General features: G+C 43.1%; 1 protein-coding gene across 4 annotated transcripts; it reads right to left on the bottom strand.

The window, feature by feature from the left end:
- LOC135897228 (uncharacterized) lies at positions 1-17,041 on the bottom strand. Of its 4 annotated transcripts, XR_010562974.1 has the most exons (4): positions 16,943-17,041; positions 15,275-15,360; positions 1,647-1,732; positions 1-658 (listed from the first exon to the last, which is right to left on the bottom strand). XR_010562974.1 is itself a non-coding variant. In XM_065425808.1 (3 exons), exons 1-3 carry the CDS (start codon positions 16,978-16,980, stop codon positions 12,352-12,354), a joined length of 672 nt encoding a protein of 223 aa, XP_065281880.1. In that variant the 5' UTR covers positions 16,981-17,035; the 3' UTR covers positions 12,217-12,351. The 4 variants fall into 4 exon arrangements, 1 of the variants encoding a protein (XP_065281880.1); XR_010562975.1 differs by lacking the exons at positions 15,275-15,360; positions 16,943-17,041 and adding an exon at positions 6,003-6,123; XR_010562973.1 differs by lacking the exons at positions 15,275-15,360; positions 16,943-17,041 and adding an exon at positions 5,962-6,117.
- Positions 17,042-17,993: the final 952 nt, after the last annotated feature.

Genomic DNA, 17,993 nt, shown 5'->3' on the forward strand with positions numbered 1-17,993 from the left:
TATATAGCATATGTATTCGTACTGCCTTTATTGTGGTCATTTCCGTGGCGTAGACGCACTGTTCGTGGTCAGGTTGCTACTGTCTCGTTGGTTAGGTGTAGACGTAGCCCCGTACCTAATATAGTGAACGCTTTGCTCACGGAGTAAAAGAATGGAACTTTCCAACCCTCCAGGATCACTGTGGGAAAGAGCATTGCAAGGCGTTCGGCCAGTGTCTTCATGGTTGCACCAGCACCATAAACACTTAGTCGCACAGTGTCAGTTGTCACAGGGCTTCTAGATCCCCTGTATGACAGTCTGGCGTCCTGCCCATGGTCATCGACCTCGATGTCGAACTGGATCGTGAAACGTGATCGAAATGAGCGAAATATAAAGACGCCTTCACCTCCGGAACAGTGTCTCCACGGCATCTTCATCACGACGTTGCCTGTGTCGATGAAGTCTACTTGAACCCTGCGGGTGCCATTGACGCATTAGGGGAACGAAGGACCAAACTGCTGCAGTTTGTTGAGTCCACTCACGGTGACACTGCCTACTTCGAGGCCAGCAAAGACAGAGTAAAAGTTTCCGGAACCGACCAAATCGTCTTCGGGAAACTTTGTGAGGAGCCTCGCAATGGCAACTCTCACATTTGCATCCTTCAAGTCGCACGCAGGATCTGCAAGCGGAAAGGGTGTGATTTTAGTAAGAAGCGGCTAGACTCAGTCACGTAGCGAAACGTTCATTGAAAAATCAATGCGCACGTCCTCAGTAATTTCCTTGGAGAAGTGTGATAAAAAATGTTACATGCAGCTCCCTCAATCCAGTTAATGCAGCTGACACTTTAAGAAAAGAGTATTATATGTGCCGTTTACAAAACTGAATATGCATACGTTCTCTGTCTATCCTGAAAAAGTTCGAAGTGATTGACGTTAGTTGCGTTGTGAACAGTATGACGCATAAAACATTTTAACAGCCGTAATGTCAGGTAGTGTCTTCGAAGAAAATTTCCCGTTTTATATTTTTTCAAATATTCCCTTTGAAAATACATGACTGCCTAAAATTTGTGTCATTTTTTACCAGTACATTTTGACGGGTGTTATCACAATAAGGCCGCTGTATTAGCAAATTCACAATTACAAATGGTATCCTGGGCTGCAATATTTTTTTCAACAAAGCCTAAGATTATGTTTTTATGCCTATGAAGATAAATAATGAGAGCGTTATTATGAGTGCATAAGACTTAAAAAGCACCTAATACAGTGGATAAGAAATTATGACTAATCGCGTCTTTTAGCCTGCCTCGGCCGTGCGGCTTCGCGACAGCCTCAGAAACTCCGCGCATGCAACTTACCGCATCACTTCTTATACCATGCATATGTTTTATTCGGGTTATGTCTTTAGATCAATATTGGTGAACATTAGGCGCTTGAAGATATGCGCCTACATATTCAGCAATCCCCGATTCGGAGACATAATGCTCTTACCTCAAGCTTCCATTGAACTCAAACATGTAGGGATCACTTGCAAGCAATAATCAGCACAATTTTCTCGAGTGCAATTCATGTTGCATATGCTACACACAATATACACTTGTGGAGGACTTAATTTTAAACCTTTTCGTGCATAATTTAATATATCTGCTGAAATGTTTTGACAAAGCTTACCTGCTGACTTCGGCTCAGCAGCGGCAGATAGAGCCATGCAGGCAGCCGCAATCCAAATACACATTAAAGCCATGTTTTTAGTTTATCTGCAAAAATAAAATCATAACATGCACATAAACAGCGAGAATATGTTTCACGCGATCTAGGAAAACAAGAAGGTTACTTGTGACTCTTGAACAAAAATAAATGTTGCATTACTGGCCATCAAGAAGAATCAAAAGCCCAGCAACGAATTGTACTGATCGAGGTGGTTACGTAACTTGGTGTCTCGCAAACATTCTTTTTATCTTGTACTGTAGCAGTGGCTCCTTTATTGTTTTTTGTGCAGGTATAGCTTTCGTAATTTTGTTATTTTCTTAGAATTCCAGTTAGAACTGCCAGTTCGCCGCTAACCCGGGTGTTCTTGCATTGTATTCTGCATGTTGCATTTCAGTGGAAAGTTTGGGTTTTACTGTAGTTCGAGGTTAAATCTGAGCTTGAATGACTGTTTTCGCACGAAGAGTAGGCAGGTACGATTCTTATTGTGAAATCAGTAATGATTTGCTGTCAACAGCTTCCGTTACCGGAACGGTAGAGTCATAGTGCCGAGTGTTATTCCATCGAAAACGAAGCCACTCTTGGCTATTCCTAGTTTCCAAAGGACGATAAGAAGCAATTTATGCCCTTCATTCTTGTGGGGACCCCGCCTGTGATTTGTCTGCTTTTAAATAAAAAGTTCTGTATCTCCGATAATAATTTTCTTTGTTCTCGAGCACTGTGACCATCGACAATCTTTGATGCGGTATTTCTACTTTTGCCCTAAATATAAAAATTTCGCGCTTGTGATTTTTTCTTTTATAAGGATAAGTCCTTGTTAAAAGTTTTAAGAACCACATATTCCCTTTATGCACGCGATATGTTCCTGAAAACAATATCTCTGCAACAGAACTGGAAGTAGATCCGTTTTGAATATTTCTTGTCGTTCAACCGAAGTTGATGTCTGAACAATGTATGAATATACTGACTTCGGGCTCATTCCTGCTCTCGAAATAAGCTAGTTCGTAGGATTTCGAGGTGACAGATGATCGCAGAATTGCCAAATGCTCCAACAGTATGGCTCCCTATCATAATGAAAATTTTTACAAAAGTGTACATTTGTAACGTCGACATCCTTTCGCTGAGCCAAAAAAAGAAACACGACATGCTATCCCAAGAGTGTGCCGTAGTAGTGGCGTCAGTAGATCGACTTAAGCAGATGAAAGTGAAATATCACTTATATCAACTTTTTTTCTCCACATCCGTCTTTTGTATGAATAGATGCGCGAAACGCCACCAACTAACGCAAAAGGGTTTCCGAAATGAAGAAACTACTGATGAACGTGTGACATTGTATGCGTGCCAATATTGCTACATGCACATTGCATGTTTCCTTGTTACCCGAATGAGGCATGAGACACCGAAGACTGTTTACAAAGCACGTTTGCAAAAAGAACTGGGGCGCGGCCAGTTCAGCCTACAGCTACAGACCCAGGAGTCGCTCGTCATCTCCGTCGGGGAACCGTCTCGCATCGTCCGAAAGCAACAATGCAATATGTGTGTCGAATTATTTCCGGTCACAGAGCATCGTGCCGGGGCATCGAGATATCGGTATATATAAGGCTTGAGGCACTAGATATGCACAACATCAGTGGAATGCGGGGCAAATGAGACATTGACATTGACCAGGGGCAACTTCATACGTAACTGGAGTCACGATACGCAGTACCTCGCCTTGTGCACCGAGAAAATATAACTTACGTTAATGAATTCATTACCGCCTGAAGCGTCTTTCTTATCGCTCTCCTGCCAACTTGGGTTTCACAGAAACTGTCACCACTCGACATATCACAGCAGAGCACTGCACACATGTAATGAACCAACGTGTACGTATAGCGTATCAGGCACTGACCGATGGCTCTCCTCTCTGTACTTAATTAGGTGGCGAAACCACAAGGTCCACCTAATAATGATTATTATAACCAATATGCGCCATTAAGTGCGTCAGAATGTTAAAAACCGAATACTTTTCTTTCACTCTTGAGCCCGGTTTCCCACTCGAACTGTCTCCGCTCAGGGCACTTCCTCTCGTACTACCCAGATGCGGGATACGTTAGTGGACGGACACCATAGCTCTTGCCGCGAGAACATTTTGAGGCGTCTTGTCTGTAGCAGTGCCGTGTTGCGTTACTCCGCCGCCTGAGCTGACGGTGGCGGGGTGCATCTGGCGAAGTCCTCTGCATCTCACTTGTTGAGATTTTTTGTAAAATTTTGTTTACCCTTTTACCCAGGGTACCTTCAGGCAATTTTGGGGCAGGTTCGTGGGTGGGGGGGGGGGACGCTAAATAAAAAAAATCGAGGATGCTTAAGCTTGGCCTTTAAGATTGAACGCGATAGCATTCTAAGATCCCTGACTGCTTCTCAAGAATCCCGTGAACTCCAGCTTAAGGAAACGTGATGGTCTGCTGGGAACGCTGACGGTGAACGCTATCCGCGAAGGCAGGCTTTCTGGTTCTTCTTTTTTCTTTCCCGCATCCCCACGGCGAGTGCCGCTGCTCCCATCGATGCGCGGAGGCGAGCGCCACCTAGACTGTGTAGCAAATCACCACAGTGGTGCGCTCCCCTCTTACTAAGCCAGACCTCAAGCGGTAGCTGGAAAAGAGGTTCGTGTTTTCGTTTCCGCGAAACATAATTATGTTTTCTCGCATATTCAAGCTACAATCCGACGCTGTCATGTGTGAAGGTTGTGTGCAAGCCCTACTTTAGGAGTTTTAAGACGTATCTAACGTTGGGAAATACAATTAGTTCTGTAAAGCCGACGTGGAGGGCCTGCGCGGTTCGGGATTATTTTTCTGATACGCACACCGAAGCCTGCGCCGAGCCGAATTTTCTGCGACACGGGGCCCTTAATGCGATCGCGTTAAAGAATGCACGCAAAAATACAGAACAGACAGAGGTCATTGTGCATGCAAAAATAGCAACAAAAGAAACAAGAAACAAGCAGCACTACACATAAACAGCATATAAAATTTAAATACACAGACGTTTCAACTGTACTTCACTAGAGCGGGAATTCGGGCTTCTTGGTTATTCGTGTCGTGAAATACCAGCGCGTAAAAAAAAAATTCATCGCTGTGCATGTCTTTTTACTTTCATCTTTTATTAGGAGCTAGTATTTCGCGATTTCAAATGTAACAATAAAAAGCATATAGTACATGAGGCGAATGTCATGAAACCGATAGATATAAAAAGTAACAGTAAGAGCACCCAAGCACGCATTGAAAGGGCTGTGAGAAAGGTCTGATCACTGTGTTCACTAACATCTCTTTCCGGTAAGTTATTCCTTTCATAATTTTTTTTCGGTACAGGGAATCCCTAATATGTTTGTCTTACATTTATATTGTCGCAGCTTATCCGCGTGGTCTACTCATTTTTATACAACGTGGCTCTAGGATCTGCCTGTTAAGTTGAATGCCAGTTTCTAATAAAATGTGTTGTGAAAAGGCTTCAACTGCTAAAATATACGCATCTGCCATGGGTATTATATATTTGAATGGCATATACTTGCAAACCTATATTTCGCAACTTTCACTTTTTCTAAGCCCAAATTTTGTACGGAATGTTATTAGTCCTAACTTTTTTTAGTGCACGAAAATTGCTAAACTGGCGTAAACATTTAAAGGACGTTCCCTACTGCGTAGCACGACAGTTGCTCTCTCGCTAGCGACGACGACGTGATGTGCCTAATGCTTGGATGTGGCACAAAAGTAGACCATCGATTTTTCTTTACACCCTTGCGTAAACTTCTCCATTCATCTGCTAGGAAACAAACAACTATTCACAAACACCACCAATTCCTAGAGTAGTAACATCACTTTCTTAATTGTTTTCACTGTCAGGCTTAGGTGACCGCATCAGGAACATTGAAAGAGCATGTGCAAAGGGAATAACACGTTTCAATGTTTAGGGAGTGTGAGTATTCCTGTCACAAATATAAAAAAAGTCATAAATAAAACCTATTTGCAAAATATTAAGCCTCATCTGCTACTCTGTCGGGTTTAGCATTTCACGTTTTCACGACTTTGATAAAACACTATCACGAGAGACATTGCTTATTGTCCTTGATGGACGAAGGCTATGCGAAAGTACTAACGCTACGGCAGATATGTGGAGTTCGGCAAATTTTAGCATTCTACAGGAACGCATACTACGGATATTTGTGTCCATCGGCAAAAAAATAAGAATAATGTTCTAGCCGGAACAACCTAATAATATCGGAGATCCTAAGTATGTGACTCACCCTCCTTCCGCTGAGACCCAAGCTTTGAAATAAAGTTTTACCTTGAAAAACTTTGAAAGTACAGGCGAATTCGTTGAAGTTGCGCTCTAATTAACCCCTCTGCTCAAGCCAGGATGAAGGTGGTTGTCCACTATGACTGCCTCATAAAGAACTCCATCTAAGGCCGCTGTTTTATGTGTCAAGAAGGTGTTATTATATATCTGTGTAACACGATCACAAGCGTGAGGTGGCTAGGTGCAATCCCGAAGAGAAGGGCAACAAAACTCGCATGTGCTGTGCTTTCAGTCGTTAGTAATAACAGATCGGCGGCGTCTCGTCTACGGCCAGACACGTCGTCGCCCTCGCCGAATGTTGTCTGAGCAGGCTGCTTACGCACGCGGTAATTCTCGCGGATGCGGGTGGCTCATATTACTCTGTAAATGCAGCAACAGTGCAACTCTAACGGAGATGTGTTCAGTGCATTCTACTTAGCACGTGAAAGAAATTTGCGCAACAGCCACACATGTTGCGCAGAGTGAAGCACGAAACGAATCAAGCTGATGAAATGTGGAAGCCGTACGCGCTCGTTGCGTGTTTGCCAAAATTCACATTCCTCTTGCTTTAGCACACAAAATTTAGGAGATGTTGGTATCGAAAATTGGGAAATGGAAACTCCACTACCGGGAAAAAGGGCACGGCATCACCTTTCAATGTACAGGGTCATTGCAGCATCGTCGGCAATGTCTGCTTGTGTGACTCTCTGGACTTCGTACCATGACACCTAGACGCATCCATTTTTTTGGTGAGGGCATACGCCACTGGGAAACTTTGCTTGCCCGCACAAACGCAAAACAGTACAGAAGCTTTGTGTTAGAGCAATTTACATCTTTGTGGTAAAACTCATCGTTCGGTCAGTGATCAGAAATGACGGGGGACCGTGCAGTAGCCCGATGTGGCGCAAAGAACTGTGCAAATTAGCCTGATCGCCAGCGGCGCATCTTAGGCGGATCGCTCAAGCCATAAGTGCTATTCTTCAATTATCTCATTTACAACGATACGTTGTCCTTTTATAATACTGTTGTGGTACCAATAAATAGAATAGCATTCGTTTACAGCACGGCGAACCATCACATTCTCTCTAACACGTTGTCTGCTTGGTTTAGGACGACTTCTTCATCGTGTTAGTACTCAACTTCTCCATGATGAAATTTGCATCGTTGTGCGTATGTACACAGGTGTTACCTTATGTGCAAGCCGGACAATTCACGCGCCTCCTCTGAGCGCTGAGCGAACTTGTTTTAACGTGCAGTGCTTCTACATTTCCACCATAAACAAGACCAAACGATGCGAAAGGGGTGGTTTCTTGCGTCGTGATATTGTACAGAAACGTTATGTACGGCAGTACTTTACCCAAGCTTTGAATGGCTTGCCCACGTACGTAGAGATCATATCAATCACTGTTTTATTCAGTCTTTCCGTGAGCCATTAGTCTGAGGGTGGTATTCAGTGGTTTTTCGGTGGCTGGTGTAACGTTGGCCGAACATGTCCCCGATGAGCTTTGAGGTAAGATTCATCTTTAGGTCACTGATGACAAATGACGCGGTGCCGCGCAGTAGCAGGTTATGGTACAAAAAACTACGCTACCTCGAAGGCAATGCTGCACAGTAGCGCCTTTATCTCAGCATACCGGTCCAAATATTTCTTGGGGACAACAATCGAATTGACACCAGAGGGTGCCAAAGGAAGCTGTCCAAGAAGATCCCCTTGGTCAAACAGAGTACGCGATGTGTGAATAGCTTCGGCTAGGCCTGCTTACTTTATTAATGGTCATTTCCATCACTAGTATCCGTGGTAGCCATTCACATGGAGCTTGACGCTGGTAGTAAGTCTACGACACCAATAAGTGGCGCAGTCTCGCTCATGTCACTAACTAGCATGAGGAGGCGGATGTCCGCTTGTCGCACCAGGCTAACAGAACATCATTTCAGAGAGGTTTTGGCACAACAAACACATAGGATTTGTCGCCGGCTCCTGTATCTTTATTTTGTATGACACACCTTCTATTAAGGAAACGTATGGGAAGCCTCGAGAAATATAATGACGTACGTGCGTGTTAAAGTCCTGTAAGTGATCAAAGATGGGCTGCATTTGCGCATCAGTTCGGTGCCTGAAGAACTAATTCGGCGCGCTTAAGGCTCCAAGGAAGCCACTAGCATCTCTCGTGTTTGGCATCAGAATCTTCACGCCTTCGGCCTGTCTTCTCAATGATCATGACACCGATTTCCTGAAGCGGTGCACTTAATCTCGGAAGTCACCCGGAAAGGTGTCAGAGACTGGCGTGACAACACAGAGATCATCGACCTCAACCCAAATAACTGTGTGGCACTTTTTTATCCGACATGAAATTGCTTGTTTTCGTACATGATCAAGTGCAGCTTGCATAGGCTATGACTAGTACGGTCCCATCTTATCAGTGGACCACGACAGCTTCGAGAACAATGTTGCTAGCAAGAGAGAATTGCTATGTGTCAGCCTCCTCATCGAACTATCAGAGTACCGGAGGTGAAGAAAGCCGATGTTGTAGCTCAGCCAATGCCATCACCGGCAATTTACTCTAAATTAATGACGTATAATCGCACATCAGGTGAGTTGGTGGCTGGAAAACTTTGGAGACATGCCTAACTGCATATTCATAAATCGCTATTCTTTCGTTGTTGATGGGATCTGGAAAAAGAAAGGCTACATGGGCGGCATTTTCTAGTTCTGGTAGAACTCCTGCTCCAACCATGACTTGGTTGATGAACTTGAGTTTCTCGAAAAGAAAAGAGTTACAGGCTAGAGCGTGAGGTCAAGCAAATGAATAGCTTGCATATCTTCGGCACCTTTTGCAGGAGCCAACGATATTTATCAGTGGTCTGAAAAAAATCAACCGCATAATACAGACAAACGTGGCAGCTCTGCAACATGATGCAGCACATCTTCAAAGAGGTGCTAATTTTACTATTCGTGCATTACAAAAAATGACTTCACTCCTCATTTTCCGCTTCAATATTGCAAGGACATCTGTCCTTTCAGCAAGTTTACACCGACACTTCCTACAAAGCGATTTAAAAAAGAAACTCACTTTCAAACTTTGAGGCTTCATTAACAATTACCGTTTAGAAAAACGAGAACAAATAAAAAAATTCTTCAAGCAAGTATTGTAAATATTGGACACTATACATATCTGGAGCATTTGTTTACGTGCTTGTTCTTAAGTGTTCCTTGTTTCCTTTACCCATCAACGGCACACGCGATTTGATGTTGGCAAAACGCTAAAATACCCGTCTACTTAGAATTAGGTGCACATTAAAGAACCCCAGGTATAGGAAAATAATCTCGAGACCCACTATGGCGTGCCTCCATATCATATCATGTTTCGGGCGCTAAAACCCCATAATTTACTTTGAAATAATTTTACATTGTGTTACCCATTTTTATGATAATACAACGTTTAGTATTCTAATACTATACCAAGATATGTTAGACCTGTTCTCTCTTTCTCACCAGCGTTTCTTCCATTTTTAGGTGTGTTTTGTCGAGGTGAATTTTGTGGTTTTGGGAAGTACATTTAAAGCAAAATGTTTAGTCTTGTAACGCTTGCTTAAAATTCAATATTGCGCTCATGCTTTTCTTCCATCCCGATCACCTCCTGCGTCGAAGTTTGACTGTGTATTTGTTTTTATATTCCTCAATAAATTGGGATTGAGCTAAAGAGCTTGAAGGAAGTCTTTCGCGACGTCTCTCCCGGCCTTGAAGAGTCACACAGCAATTTATCGCGAAGCTGTTCCTTAGGAGCCGCGCCATTAAAGTGTTTTTTAATGAATTCTATACTTCAAAGCGCTCCCACACGCCAGCCACCCTTCTGAAGCGTTGCGCTCAGTACACCCTTTTCGAGTACTTTAAAAGTTAGAGCAAGTGCCTTGAACCCCATTCATAGTGCTGGCGTCCCTTGCATATTAGCCACAATGGTCGATGTGGCCACATTCTCAGCAGGACCGAAAGCAAAGACGCTCATTTACTTCGGTTTACGTGCATGTTAAAGAGCAATAGCCGATAAGAATTAAATTGAACCCCTCCTGTCCCTGTGGTGTGACCCATAAACCAATTAAAATTGTGGCACGTGAACACCACAGGCCTTTTTTATTGTCATCCATACTATGTTTATACTTAATACCACATTTTATCGTGATGGCAGTTACAATTGTTTTAAGTACAGACAGCTAAATTCCACGGCGTCATTAAATCACGCATACGTTGTTCTGGAGCTCTTGAATCGGTAACTTGCTGCAAAAGCCGTAATTAAAGCACACACTTCGAACTTTGCCTGCGTGTGACCCATAAAGTGCTCCATATACGACTACATAAAAACAAGATGGCTACTTTAGTTGAACAAGGATACCACGCCCGCATTCTTTAAGCATAAAAAGGGGAAGAAAACGCTATATAATAAGAATTTGCAATTCTCACAATTAAGGCCTATGATAATAATTTTTCACTCAACTTCGCAAGAAAAATGACCGGCCTTTTAACAAAATGTGAACTTGGCGTGAAGTAGAATTCTTCAGGGACACTGGAAAAAGTCGTAAATTACGGCTGTAACCTAATTTCAGGAATTTAATTAGGCAAGTTTTGCAAAGGATATAACATTCTGATTGCCTATTAAACGTCACGTGCCAGTTGACCATAATTTTCCAATTTTTACCAAATGTCATTTTGGTGGCAGTTATATTTTGTACGGACAGCTGGCTAAATATGTTGTGCGATTCATAAAACAAAAAAGCTCCGGAGCCCTTGTATTTCTAATGAACTCTTAGTGCCACAAAATGCTTACGAACTTTAGGCTGGCCCGCATCACCCATAACCTTTTGCTTATTTTCGAGAAACCTAAACATGGATCGGCGCTCGCAAGGACAACTTCCAAATAATTTTCGGCACAAGTAAAATCACATAAAAAGCGTATCCTTAAAGTTGAACAGGTTCGTAACGTTAGCAGTCACTTGCACTATACACTATGGCGTTAGTACTATGCCATCAGCAGCAAAAACGAGCGATGATTGCTTATGCAGTTTTACATGCAAAAACCAGGATCAGATTATAAGGCGCCCAGTGGTGTGGGACTCCGGAAATTGGGTCCGACTGGAGTTCTTTAAAGTGCACCTATATCTAAATACACAGGTGTTTTCCCATTTTTCCCCCATCGAAAATGCCGCTGCCATGGCCAAGGTTCGATCCTGTTACCTCGTGCTTAGAGGCACAACACCACAGCCACTAAGCAATCACGGCAGGTAGACTTTCGAAGATTGAAATGCTCAGACTCCATACACTTGGTATACACTCTGTTACATGCCTCATTGCTTCAGTCGATGAAAACACCCTTCAACAACAGCAGACGCTCCGGAGATATCTATTACAATGCAATTTTGAAAAGGCCACAAGACGATGATTTTGTTTGCTTCGACGAATGGCTGGAGGACTAACACAACCCCGCGAGGTCCGTGTGCCTGGGTTGCGAAGTGCTGTTTTTTTTTAAAGTAGTATATATACTAAAGAAATCATAATTTTACACTTCCGCTTGTTTACTTTTCCTTGGCAGTGTTCTTCCTGCGCTCGTTTCCAGCGCGAGTCCACTTGATGTCGTTCCTTGTTTGTCAAGTAAAAGAGAGTTGTATCTTACAGGCATACCTGTGATATTCAGCATTTCGGTTCTTTCTTGCGGGTTTACGAGTCTTCATGGCGAATGGCGGGCGTCATTCATACTTGTACTAGTAACGGTAACCCCCTTCCTCATTTGCATTGAAAAGTTACCTTGCGATGCCCCCCTCCCCCCACCCAACAAAAAATCCTTTGTACGTGCCTGGCTTCTATAGAAGCCAGACACGTGAGAACCTACCTGCACATCACTGCAAGGATGGCGCGCTGTTTCTTCAAATATTGATTTGGTGAATAATTCGCTTCATTGCGGGTATTTTTAAAACTAGCCTCTAATGTTTTCTAGACTGTATAGTAACACTTTCTTAAAAGCAAGGTGATCATTTTGTCCCTGTGCAGACAATTTATCTCTTTGCCTCCCACTTCTATAGTGTTGTAATGATATGCGTGGTGGCATAAGGTTAAAATCAACTTTTCTCTAGTACTCCTCAATTGCAGCAAATCAATGACGATGCCGACACGACTTGCTTCAGTACAGGCAGCACCCATTGTTCAGAAAAGAAAACTCAAAGAAAGTTTCACAAATCGATGTAAATTTTGTTATCTTTATTGTAGTAAAATAAGGTAGAGTGTATGATCGTACACTTATGGGGCAAGCTTCAGCAAATGTACCCTGGGTGTTCTTGTATAGCAACATTTAATTTTAGTCTAGAAAATCACTCACTCGAGGGCTTTACGCATGGCCCTGTCAAAGTCAAGAGAAAACTCCCAGTACCACAATTCATTGACTGGGCTAGGGAAGACAGCGCTCAGGATTTCAAACGCGGAGCGCACCTCGGTACCGGCGCCATCGACCACCGCGCGGAGGCCTACTGTTGTGACAGGAACAATGCGACCCATCAGTTCCAGCTTGACGCCTTCCTCAGAGGGCATGAGGATGCGGAACTGCGCGGTGAACCGGGAGAACATGGCGCGAACGCTAAAGCGTCCTTCGTGCCCCGAGCAAGCCTTCCATGGCAACGATAAGACGATGACGCCGTCATTCACGAAGTCTACTTGTAGCATGCGGCTTCCGTTGACGCAATACGGGAACAGGGGCCCATACAGACGGAGCTTGTTGAGGCCCTTCATGGTGAATCCAGCGACTTCAAGTCCAGGAAAGTACGGTTGCAGCTGCTGTGGACCGGATACCTGAATTTCAGGTAGTCGTGCGAGTACCCGGGCTACGTGGTTGTCCAAATTTAGGTCCGAGAAATCACAGGTAGTTTCTGCGACATAAAAATTGCTTTTTTTTTTCAGTAAAGTCAACATGATAATGTTTATACTGAGCCCAGTATCAGTGCACTAACTATACGTATCTGAGCCATTTAAAATATAGCCCTGGCAAACTTTGAACGTAATTCGGATTCATGGAATAATGAGAGTTGGAGAGGCTCAACCTATAAGATGCTCCTGTTGCTTCGAAGCAAGCTTCAACTTTTGATAAGTTTATTTAAACACTTTCATAATATTTATGTATTATTTATTTATTTATCTATCCATACTGCAGCCTCATTGAAGCTATTGCTGGAGTGAGGTGAACAACAAACATACAAGCACCTACAAACAAGCTTGCCTGAATTGTTTCAGTGGCAGTGAACGGATATTGCCCGTTAATGAATTCCAGGCTTAAATGGTTGATGGTAAAAAATTGGTTTTAAAAATATCCGTGTGGGCAAGAAAGGCTGAGATATATATCCCATGGTGTCTCCTCCTGCATGAAGGTTTGGAAATAGTCATATAGTTATCTAGAGAAGAGACGCGAGGAGGAATGATTAACGAGTGAATGAATTTTAGGCATACAAGTTTTCGACGCTCTGCAAGAGGAGTAAGACCAATTAGGGGAACAGAGTTAGACGGTGAAAATTCCTTGTTATATCTCCTACAAACAAAACGCACTGCCTTTTTTTTGCACTGATTCTATTTTTTTTACGTCGCAGTGTTTGTATGGATTCTATACAACGCAGCCATTTACGAGTACGGGGTGAATGATGGCTTTAGATCTAAGAAGTTTATTTTCTTGAAAAGCAAGATGCAGCGTACGATGTAAGTAATCTATTCTTTTAAGGGCCTTGTTAGATGTGATGATAGATGTGTTGTTAGATGTGTTTCGGCTATGACAAATTGTGTCTTAGTTCTATACCTAAATATTTAAATTCGAACAACCTACTGAAATAATATTGTTAAAGGCATAGGCAAAGAAAGAAGCGCATGAGAATCGTGCAAAGGACATTAAGACAGTTTCGAAAAGTTGATATTCATTTGGCATGCTTTGTTTGCACATGCACACATGTACAATATTTGTTTGCTCATGTACTGTATATATGATGTTCTTGAAGCTGCACTGATCTCATTGATAAATAAGTGGGTCTGTTACACCACCCGGTACATTGTGTATTTGCACATAAATTCACAAACCAGGAAGCAAAACTAGCTTGTCTTTTGTATACACCAACGAACTGCCAGGAGTGTAGAAGAGGTAGGATTACCTAATTAAAGGATGAGACTTGTTTTACATCGTCCACCCATTAAAAGGTGCTAGACACCGCGTAAACTGCACAACTTATCCTTGTCTCGTTCATGCTATTGTCACAAATGTGTTGTTTAATAACTTCCAGATATTGGCACGTCACTTATTTCTCTCCCATTAACATATTATCGCTCGAATTGAACATCTTTATTTGACTTTATGAACCACCAACCACCTTTACGTAGCTCTATATGCTTCTCACCCTTGGCAGAGAAAAAGGCTTATAAAGCGTTCAAATGATGCAGTGTTTGCAGAGACAAAGACAAGTACCGTTTGCCGTTGTGGAATACTTTCTCCAAACCATGAGAATGCGGCTACTTTTATTCGCCAAGTCTTGATTACACCAACCTTGGTTAGCCTATTATGCAAGCATATACAGCATTTTTGTGTGCATTTATTATACAACTTTACCTTCATATGACAATTTGATTCAGCGACAAACGAGAAGAGTGGATATTTTTGTGGCAGCTTAATAACATCAAAATATATTCCATTCAAACTGACATTCTATCGAACTTACATGTACCGTGTAATAATGCACTTTCTTGCAGCCAGCGATGGGAACGTATGAAAGTAAATACACTGCCATTTCTTAACCGGTTGAGAAGCGAGATGAGGTAGATGAACATGAACCATGCATTCAAACAGCTTTCATTGGCACATTTAAAACACATGAGTCGAGAACTTTGTGTAAATGCGTGGGAGCCGATCTCAAGTGTCACCTAAAACTTGCGGAATATGGTAGCAGTCGCCGTTTCTATAGTCTTTTGCAAACAGTAACAAGAAGTACAAAGTACCAACTTCATACTTGCGCGTCTTCAGGTGTCAGTCTTAAACACATAAGGAATTTTCTCTACCACTTGTAATTTTATTACTTTTCTATCGGCCAGGACTGAAACAGGCAAAGGTTGATTCTTGCCCTTTAGTAAAATCTGACTAGGCATTAGGTGCGCTTGGGTGTTAACACATATACGTCCACCGTTACCTAAACCGCCACAACTGGCAGCAGTCGTTCAACTTACCAAGAACAACAAGGTTCGATTATGAGAAAAGAAAATACGAACGTTTTCTCACCGGCCCCGTAGCGCGTTGCAGCACAAGACGTGGCCAAATAGGCGGCTACAACCAGAACTATCACTGGCCCCATCTTCACGCAGTTCCTGTAAAGGAGATGTTCAGAGAACGCGCAAAATGAAATCACTGACCTTTCGTACATCTCCCCTTGTAGGACGTACAAGATATCAAACCAGCACCTAAATACGCTAGTGTTCTTGAAACATACAACTCAACATTTCTAGTTACCCTGAAATGACAAATATACAAGTGCTTTGAAAAACTTAGTTTTCTGCAATTAAGAAATTCGCCAGTCAATTGTTGCATTAAATCATATTGTGGGTGAAGAACAGTCTAAATATCCCCTAAAGGAGTATTAATTTTTTTATTTTTCTCCCAGTCACAGGGTGTCAATATGGCAGTTTTGAGTTAGACTACGCCAGCCTTCTCTAGGGCAAAAAGCAAGTGCAGATTGGGTAGTATTGCCTGCATGTCGTTTCATGAAAATTCAATATAACAATGAAGCTTCCACAGATGACTTATAGAAGTGTATCTTTCCTTGCAGAATAAACAGACAGCTCATCGGCAACTGATATTTTGGCAGAGATAAGTGCGCCCGTCTTCCCTACAGCGTTTGATCGAAAGTGATTATTTTTTTGTTATTAGTAGCGTGTTGCTGAAAACATTATTGTTCTTAAAAAATTGATTAAAGCACTTCAATGCTTACTTGAAAAGGCTAAAGTCTCTTGCGCTTGCTTTAGAAGCCGTCGCTTTTTCACTGCGAATTCTTTTTATTGTAAGTGTTAAACTAGTTTTATGGTACGGTATGGTGAAACTTAATTGAAGTCTTGTAGATCGTGAGTCTTAAAGAAGCGGGCCGCTCTCACATGAGAACCGGGAGGCCGAGCCTCTCGGCCGCACCATGGACCTGCTGGACAGCCTAGATTAGGTCAGTCAGAAGAGAGCTGCTGAGAGAAGCCTCCCACCTGGCCGAGCTGTTATCGATGATAGTGCGTACCCGGGCACACCGCCAGAGCATGTGTTCTAACGTGCCTATTTCTCCACAATCGCGGCAAGTACTATTGGTGTACGTATCTGGATGGATTTTATGTAAGAGCGACGTATTTGGATGCATATTTGTTTGTAGTAGACGGAGCGCTACTGCTTGAGCTCTATTGAGCCGGGAATGAGGAATGGACTAGGTTGTACGGCTGAAATAGTAGTGTTTGTTAATCTCGCTGTAGGTGGAGGGCGCGTCCCTGTTCTCTGGGGAGTCGGCTTCCGATTGGTCAAGGGTAGCGTGGTGGGCAAGTTCACGCGCAGCCACGTGAGCCGACTTCTTGAGGTTGGGAGGAGCACCCTTTATGCGACCCTCATGTGCGGGAAACCAATATATGAAGTGACGCGTGATTGCCTTGCCCCCAAGAAGTCCAAGGTCCTCTTTTCAAACAATGCCTTTTTCAAACTCTCCGACTGCTGACCTTGCATCACTGTTGATGACGTCCCGTGAGCTATCTAGAATGGCTAACGCAATAATCATTTTTTCAGCAATTTCGGGGTCCCCCGTCCCAACAGAGGCAGCATTGGTGGTTCCTTGCCGACGATCGACAGCAACGATGGTGAAAGCGTGTCGTCCCTTACAGTCCAGTTCGTTACCGCAGCAATTATAAGAGACCAAATGAGACTTACTTTATCTCCACGACGTTGAAACGAGAGTATGGCACCATGAGTCGTACAGTCGTATGACCTCTCTTGAAAGGAAGTGCCCACGACGCCTGCAGCAGAAAGAGTTTGAGGCTCGTGGCCTATCGTAAAGCTTTATTAAGCCTAAAACGGATGCGCCTTGCCCTTACCGATAACTGCGGGTTGCGGCAAATGTCCTGTGGGGCCTTTTGCAACCTTAACGACACGTTCTATGAAAGCTTGAATTGCTCATTAGCTAGGTTGCTCGAGCAAAAGATTTTCGACGTAGCCGCTGCAATATTTCAGACTCTCGGTGATTTCGCCCACAAGCAACCACCGCCGACGGATGTTTTCCCCATTTGTTATCGCTGCTAAATCCGGATGTCTATTCTTCCTCAGCCAAAGCGCTGTTGTCGAGAAATAATTGGATGCATCCTGTGCTTTTACTTCTGCATATACGTTTAGGTTATTTTACAAGTGATTGATACAGTTGAGTAGTGAAACGCCTCGCTATTGCATATTACCACCCTGATGCAGCGGCTTCTTGGCACGCTTTTATTCTCAACAAGCGTCATTAGCAATAAGTCGACCTCCATAGAAATGCCTTCATAAAAGATCATAAAAAAGTTGTCTATAAAGTGTTCAGACATGACGCATTGTTAGAAAAGTATGATGCAGGTTTGCGGCGTCAAGCGCCTAACAATCTCCTTGTGCGCGTGTAGGGTGTAGCCTGGCGTTCTGTATTGAGCCCTTAAATGTATTAGCTGTGGTGTCGCTAATATCGAGCAAAAGTTATAATGTAAAAAAGAGAAATACTTGTAGTGCATAGACGATTTTCGTGTAATTCTCGGAGCACCTTTCGTTAAGGGACCCAATGGCCTGGGCCGCCCGCTTGACTTTTTCTATGACGGAGTGTTTTACATTATAAGACCTGACTGCCCATGGTGCGGCGGTGTCTTGTACGTGGAATCATATAACACGATTGTGTTGACCGCGAGACTCGAAATTAGATATTGAACACTGGCAGCAGAATGGTGGCGTCACAGTTACAAATTTT

The sequence above is a fragment of the Dermacentor albipictus genome, unplaced genomic scaffold (assembly GCF_038994185.2).
Source record: "Dermacentor albipictus isolate Rhodes 1998 colony unplaced genomic scaffold, USDA_Dalb.pri_finalv2 scaffold_35, whole genome shotgun sequence".
Classification (NCBI taxonomy): Eukaryota; Metazoa; Arthropoda; class Arachnida; order Ixodida; family Ixodidae; genus Dermacentor; species Dermacentor albipictus.

Coding starts and splice junctions, on each gene's coding strand:
- LOC135897228 (XM_065425808.1), bottom strand. CDS start 16,980: ATGGTGCCATACTCTCGTTTCAACGTCGTGGAGATAAA. Junction 15,361..16,942: donor TTCAACGTCGTGGAGATAAA/GTAAGTCTCATT, acceptor TCTCCTTTACAG/GAACTGCGTGAAGATGGGGC. Junction 12,900..15,274: donor TGCAACGCGCTACGGGGCCG/GTGAGAAAACGT, acceptor TTTATGTCGCAG/AAACTACCTGTGATTTCTCG.